Here is a 7069-nt window from a genome sequence, read left to right as displayed (position 1 = left end):
TCCAAGAGAAGTTAGAAATGGGTCCACTTTGTGTTGACCAAATAAAACGTGCTGGATGGGCTGAATTTGACCCGAGGAATGACCCTGCTCCCGATGGTTACCTGGGTCTGCGGGCTGAGCGTAAAGGAATCCACCCAACACGTGAACAGAAGCAGCTACGTGTAAATGCTAGTCCTTACACATTTTTCAAGATCGTTCTGGCTGGTAGTTTCAACACCCAAGTAGTACATTTCTCTCTTTCATCGTTCACTCATGAGGAACGTTTTTAATGAGAAGTGGAAGAAGAAAGAGGCAGGGGGCCTGGAAGGAACCCCAAACTGGTGACCTGCTCTTGAGTAGTCAAAAATTGGCAGGTGGCGTGTGTGTACCAACGTGTTCTTTCTGGTACTTTCACGTCCATCTGGAACTTAACAAAGTGGAGATTTGTGCCAAGATCCAGACCTGAGACAGAGAACAAAGACCATCAACAGTTTCTAAACAAATGCCAGGCTCTCCTCTGCCTCCCTGTGAGTGGCGGCTGGCTTTTAAAGAGAAAAGCCCTCTAAATCTCTGTCGACAGAATTATTTTTCCAACCAGCAGCTGGGAGTACCCAAGGTTTAAGGAATAAACTAAATGTTGAAAGAGTGTCATTGTTGGATTATTGCAATCCTCTCTCTGTTTCTGCCTTCCCCACCCAGCCAGCCCCGTGTCAAAACGGTAGCCAGCCCTTTTAAAACATTCATCACTCAGTTCATCTCTCTTTCTGACTCACAGGACCTCAGTGGCTGAATGCCTTTCAATGTCCCAAAAGGCTTTACAGAATCTCCCCCCCCCCCCCCCCGGCCTTCCCATTACTCCCCTGACCTCACCTCCTGCTCCTCGCCACATGCTCACTCTGCCCGGCCACACTGGCCTCCTTGCTGTTCCCAAACCGCTCTGGCGTGCGCCTCCTAAGAGCCTTTGCATTTGATTTTCTCTGCTTAGGAGACTCTTCCCCAAATACCCCATGGCTATCCTTAGTGCTTTCCAGAGAAATCTTATCTACTGAAAATCGTCACCCCCATTACCTCCAGCACTCCCTGTCCCCAGTTGCTAGCTACACATTTTCCTTGCTTCCCCTTACTTTGCTCTACGTTCCATGAGTGCAGGCGTTTTTGTCTATTTTGTTCACTGCTACATTCATGGAGCTCAAAACAGTGCCTAAAAACATAGTAGGCCCTTGACAAGTATCTGTTAAATAATTTTGAGATTTTTTTCCCCCCTTCTGTGCTAGGGATGGTGGTCTTCGCTGTGTGGATAGATACACCTCTTGCTGCTGAATTTTGGTGTTTTTAGCATTTCCATTAATGGACTTTGCTTTCTGAGTTTTCTATGTCAATTCTGCTACCTAAATATATCTTGCATTTTTTTCGCTTCTCTCCATCTCCACGGTCTTTTTCCTTGGTTAAGACCATCACAACTTCTTGCTTTCCCCATGTATTCTTGTTTCCTCCACAGCCTCACTCAACAGCCAGAACGATCTGCCTAAAAGCTAAATCTGATCATGTACCATTCATTCCCTCGTTTAAAATCCTTCACTGGTTTCCCATTGCCTGTCATGTAAAACTCAGTATCCTTGCCCCATCCCACAAGGCCAGACAAAGTCTTGTCACAATCCAATTTTCTCTGTTCCTTTCCAACCCAGGGTCTTTGCTGTAACCCCTGATGGAATACTCCTCTGTTCCCATTTTTCAGCTGGTCAATGTTCTCTTTACCTCAGTTTTAATGTTCTTCTTTCTGAGTTTCTCTGAGCCTCTCTACTAGTTGACTCACTCTGCGTTTTCCTTCATAGCATTGCCACGTGGTAGTTCAATACTCATGGAATTGGTTGGTCAGGGGCTGTCCCTAGGTATACTTATTGAGGATAGGAACCCTTCCTGTGGGACTTGTCTTAGTATCCCCAGCACTTAGCACTGTCCCTGATACATGGCAAGACTTTAATGAATACTTGTGGAGAAATAAATGAACACAGAACACTGGTGTCCCGCCACCCCAGGGACTGGGGACCAGGCAGAGAGGTTATCTCACTGTTTGTTTCTCTCCACAGAGATTATTTTGCCGAGGATGAAGGGGAGATGGTGCCCAGGACAAGCCATGCTACAGGTAAGGAGGCAACGGGCCTTGTCTTCTAAATTCCTGGTTTCTCGCTGCTCATGAGTCCCTTGAATCATGGACCCTTAAAACCCTCCATGGCAGTGTCCTCAGACTTTCTGTGAATTTCCAAACATACCCCTGTGGCATGTAATTCCTCACCTGCCCAGCACAGTGCTGTGAATCATATCCGAAATCCTACGTGAACTCTTCATACTTCTAATGATTCTGTAATCACAAGATTAAAGTTACTTGTGAAATGATTAAAACAGAGTCTGCCACTTCAGGGACATCTTTACTGGACTATACCCTTAAAATGAATATAATAACAGTGTGGAGCTCACAGATGAGATTAAGTGGGCAGGGCTCTTAGGACAGAGCCCGTGCAGGAGTAGCACCCAGTAGACGGAATTGTTAATGTATTCATAATATGTCTCACCATGACTGCCCTGGCATTAGCCAGCGGGCTGCCTAAGTTACACCACCACATTCCAGTGTCCCTTTTGGGGACAGGGTTTCAAAAAACGTAGTCATTGGAGGGTTCCACTGTGCTAAGGGATCCCCCTTTTTCATACAGCCTTGGAGCACAGTGGCTCATATGCGTGGCGCGGAATAAGTTTATAATTCGAGCGTGTTGGGACTTCAGAGTCACTTAACATTAGCGTTTGTCATTGTGTGTGTTAAATCTACAAATTCCAAGGACCTACCATACTCGTTTTAGCATCAGGATCTCCCCCATGCAGAGGTAAAAATGGAAGGGGCATGGAAAAAATGCCTAGTACAGGCACGATATTAGATCGGGCGCTCTCACTTATTGTTTTATTTAACCCATATAAAAGCCCGGCGAGGTAAGTAGTATTATGCCCGTTTTTACAGAGGCAACGAAGCTCATTGAAATTTAGAGATCTGCCTAAATTCCCACGATTAGCAAGCCTCAAAAGCTCTTCTTTTTCCATCATATCCCACTCACCCCACTTTAATATATTCTTGTTCTGTTTTATCAAATTCTCTTCTGTTTAATTTCACCTAACTATGGGCGAAATAATTCTCTCTGATGTCTTTGAATTGAAATTTTTGCACTTACTTAGAAACACTCAGAATATCACCAGAAGAGGTGCAACATCAGTATTACTGCTCCTGTCACGAACTCGCGATCCCAGAGCGGCACGCGGGTGACAGAAAGGCCGTCATTTTGCACAGGCTGACACAGGGACCTGGCGGGGGGAAGGGCCACCTCTGTGTGCGGCGCGTGTGGGGCGCTGGCAGCCCCTGCTGTAGGCTTCCGTGCCGACTTGAACCCCTGTTCTCTGCCACGCGGGGTTAGTGGGTGGCCGGGGAAGTATATTAGTTTTACAAAACCGAAGACACTGTCCAGAATCCAGTTCAGAAAGAAACCGTGCGGCCTTACACTTCAGGGTTTTTTGGTTTTTTTCCTGTAGAATCGGTGGTGTGACGGGAGGTTAAAGACTTTCAGACAGGAACAGGCTGCCCCGACACCGTGCTGCGTGTCATCGCCGCGTCCTTTCCAGGCCTCATCTTTCTCTTCACTGTCCCTTCCCCATCCCTTTGTCTTTCTTCTCCTATCATTTTTGTTTTAAACAGAAAATGCTCTTTTCTGAGCATTTAAAAAAATTCTGAGCGGCCGATGGGAGCGTCTGGGTACTTTTTCTTGCGCTCCCTCTGGCAAGTGTTCGGGAGGAGAGAGAGGGAGGAGAGAGAAAGGGGGGGGAGAGAGGGGTGTTGTCTCCCACCCCACGGCCTCTTCATTCCCTTGGCAGTTTCCTCGGCGGAGCAGAAGCCTTTTGCTCCGACGCAGCCCCACTTGCTCGCTTTTGCTTCTGGTGCTGTTGCTTCCGGTGCCCACGCACCGACGGTCAGTTAATTTTTGACAAGGAGCTAAGAGCACACAAGGGCGGGGAAGAGGGAAAGAGCCAAGGAGGGTGGAAGGCAGGAGGGCGGGCGGGAGAGGGAAACAGAGGACAGAAGAGTGCGAGGTGGCCTCTTGCCTCCTGGCCCCTCAGGACCCCCTTGGCCCGTGTCTGTGTCCAGTTACCCCCTCCTCCGTGGGGCGCACTGAGCCCGCTCTGCTCTCACTGGCCCTGACGTCGGTGAGCTCAGTGTGTCCTGACGGCTGTCCTTCTTTCTGACTTCAAAAAACACAGCTGTTCGGTAACAAAGGCTCATTGTTTCCGCCCCTCAGCCAAGAAAAGACGCATTTTCCTATGTCGTCTACCTGAGTGTACAGCCCTGCGCTCAATCCAGACCCTCTGAGGGCTGCGCTTGACGTAAGCCCTGGGCTCTTACTCATTCCCAGAGTTACTTTCAAAGGCGGGCCTGAGGTCAGCAGCAGCTTCGCCCTCACAAGCTTCCCCCAGGCCAGTGCTTCCTTTGATTATTGGAAAGATGGCATCCCTGTCCCTTTGCCTGTCTCTCCCCAACTCTTATCGGTGTTACAATCCCCTCTGATGCTAAAACAGCACAGTACTAGCATACGATTGGGAAAGCTGAGTGGAGAGAGCATGGTTCTGCCACTTTTTGGAGATGTAATCCTGATCAGGCAAACTTTCTGAACCTTTATTTACTAGTTCATAAAATGGATTTAATGATTACATCGGTCTGTTTTACTGGTTGCAGGACCTTTATAAATGAAATAATTCGTGTACAACTATTTTGTAACCTGCAATGCCAGTTAAAGATGTTGGTTGTTACAACTGTTATTCCTAAATGATAACCTGAAAGCTTCTCTGTAGAGAGATTGCCCAAGAATTGGCCAGATTCTGCGGGATCATACAGGTTATGATGATCACAATGCCATCACTGTGTAACAGCTGTTGTTCTGTTTCACTGGCAGCTTTCCTTAGTGACACGAAAGATCGAGGCCCTCCAGTGCAGCCCCAGACCTGGAGAGGTGGCGAGAAGGTCCCCTCTGGGCAGACGCATTACCTGAGGGCATTTGAAAAAGCCCCTCAGGTGCAGACCCAGGCTCTTCGAGATTTTGAGAAGGTAAGTTACGTGGGTGGGTAATTGGTACCCCGATTAGAAGGAGCCCCATGGGGTAGTGATGTCTTATAAAACTGTGGGCATTCTTACCATAATGGTGTCTCTTGTGCGACCGTGTGTCCCAATAGTAGCTGTGTGCTGAGCGGTGTGGCGTGTGGGTCGTTGCCTGTACCAGCGATTCTGCCGCCACACCATTTTCATCCCTGGTTTATTCCTCAGATCAAGTCAGGAGGTTTAAATGGCACCCAAGCCCAGGGAACCTAGTCCCACTTGGCTGGCGCTATATTTTCTGTAGCTGGCTCGGACAACTCTACTTATGTGGATACTGTCCACAGTGTGAGGTGGCTCAGCCACAACCATTTGCTTCTCAACAAGAATCTGTCATTGTGGCTTGAAACTCCACACTCAACTCTTGAAGTGCTGGCTCTGTGTCTTGATATGTTTATCCTTAGATTTGGCCGAGCCAGATTACTGATAACGTAATGCGGGTCCCCAGCTCCCGGCACCCTGGATTGGTCCCAGGAAGGCTGCGCAAAGAGAACCCATCTGTTGGCATTTCTATGACCCAGAAGAGCACCCAGGATTTCTTACCCGGCTGTGCGCTAAAAATAGAAACAGTTCTTTGGTGCCCCCTGGGGGTTACCCAGGCATCAGTCAACAGGGAAGTTCTGTGTGTCTGTACCCTGAGATCCGTGGGTTTCTTCCATTCTTGAATCGACAGTTTTTGACATAAAATAATAAAATTCCATTTTCAAAACAGGGTTAATAAAGCAGCGTTGACATGGGTTTGCCCTGCCTTCCCTCAGTTTGTAGATGGAAATGTTTCACTGGGAGCTAATGCGCGTCCTACCAGATTTTCCTGTGGACCGAGAAGATGCTCCACGTCCCGTGGGCTGACAATTAAACAGCCTGTTGTCGGTTTGGTTTGGTTTGGTTTTCACCCGGAGTTGTCATGGATCCTGGGTGTGTGCTTTTTAGGACACAGAGTTCTCAGGAACATTAAGTGGCTTTTGAAGACTGAACCTCTGAACGGCTGCGGTGCTGACGGTGGGGGTGGGCGGGTGAGCCCCCAGCCCCTTCCTCTTTCGCCCCGGATTCTGCCTCAGCGCGCCTCCTGGCTGGGGCACTGCTCCCCGAAAGCGGGCCTCCCGTCGCCGTCCTGGTTGAGAGGGGATTTGGAACATAGAAGCGAGGGCTGTCACCTCCACTGACAGAACGAATGGCCGGGTGCTGTGGGAGAGGGAAAAGAAAGGGCTGAGTTAGGTGGCAAACAGAAGTCGCCTAACTTTCCGGTGCGGGGCTCTAAGTTCTTTTAACACCCAGGCCTGAGAGCCCTGATTAGTCCTTACGCTGGGAACCACCGACGGAAACCAAGCCGGGACTCAGAGAAAAGGCCAATAGGAGATATTTTAAATCTCTTCCCTGTGTGTCAAGTATTAATAAATAACAACAGCTGTGACACACTTTTTTGTCAGAGAGGTCCTTGCCAGGGCTCAGAAATGGTGACTTTTTCAGGGCCATAGAGTTTATGTACCATGATCATAAATCCTGACAGGTTATCGGGTCTGAAAGATTCTTACATGTAAACGGTGTTGAGAAAAACTCCTTCCGATTACAGTACCCACCCCACCCCCAGCGTGTCTGGGATGAGTGAGACTAGAGCACACGTGGATAGTACTAGCTGACGTATCTCGGTCACTTTCTATGTGTCAGGTACTGTTTTAAGCATGTGCAGTATCATCTCATTTAATGCTGATGACAGCCCTGCGAGGAAAGCATGATTATTACCCCAGTTTAGAAATGAGAAATAAAGACACAAAAAGTAACCAAGGGTCTTACCTAATGTCTCATAATGTGGGCCTGAAAACACTCATTTCTGTGATTTAAAAGAGTGCGTACTTTCTAGGTTAGGGAGCTCAGCCGATGAAGGTTTGGTGATAATGGAACCAGAACCATTAG

At 48.3% G+C, this 7069-nt stretch overlaps 1 protein-coding gene across 1 annotated transcript in view; it reads left to right on the top strand.

The window, feature by feature from the left end:
- The first annotated feature begins 2067 nt into the window (after window positions 1–2067).
- The window catches only part of PDE4DIP (phosphodiesterase 4D interacting protein), a 102797-nt gene continuing 97795 nt past the window's right edge, over window positions 2068–7069 (top strand). The window contains exons 1-2 of the mRNA XM_087827735.1: window positions 2068–2122; window positions 4962–5113. Coding sequence (XP_087683861.1) covers window positions 2095–2122; window positions 4962–5113 — 180 coding nt within the window. The 5' untranslated portion in view covers window positions 2068–2094. The remainder of the gene's footprint in view (window positions 2123–4961; window positions 5114–7069) is intronic.

Source organism: Miniopterus natalensis, chromosome 19 (assembly GCF_054644295.1).
Source record: "Miniopterus natalensis isolate mMinNat1 chromosome 19, mMinNat1.hap1, whole genome shotgun sequence".
Classification (NCBI taxonomy): Eukaryota; Metazoa; Chordata; class Mammalia; order Chiroptera; family Miniopteridae; genus Miniopterus; species Miniopterus natalensis.
This window is presented reverse-complemented; position numbering and strand designations above follow the sequence as displayed.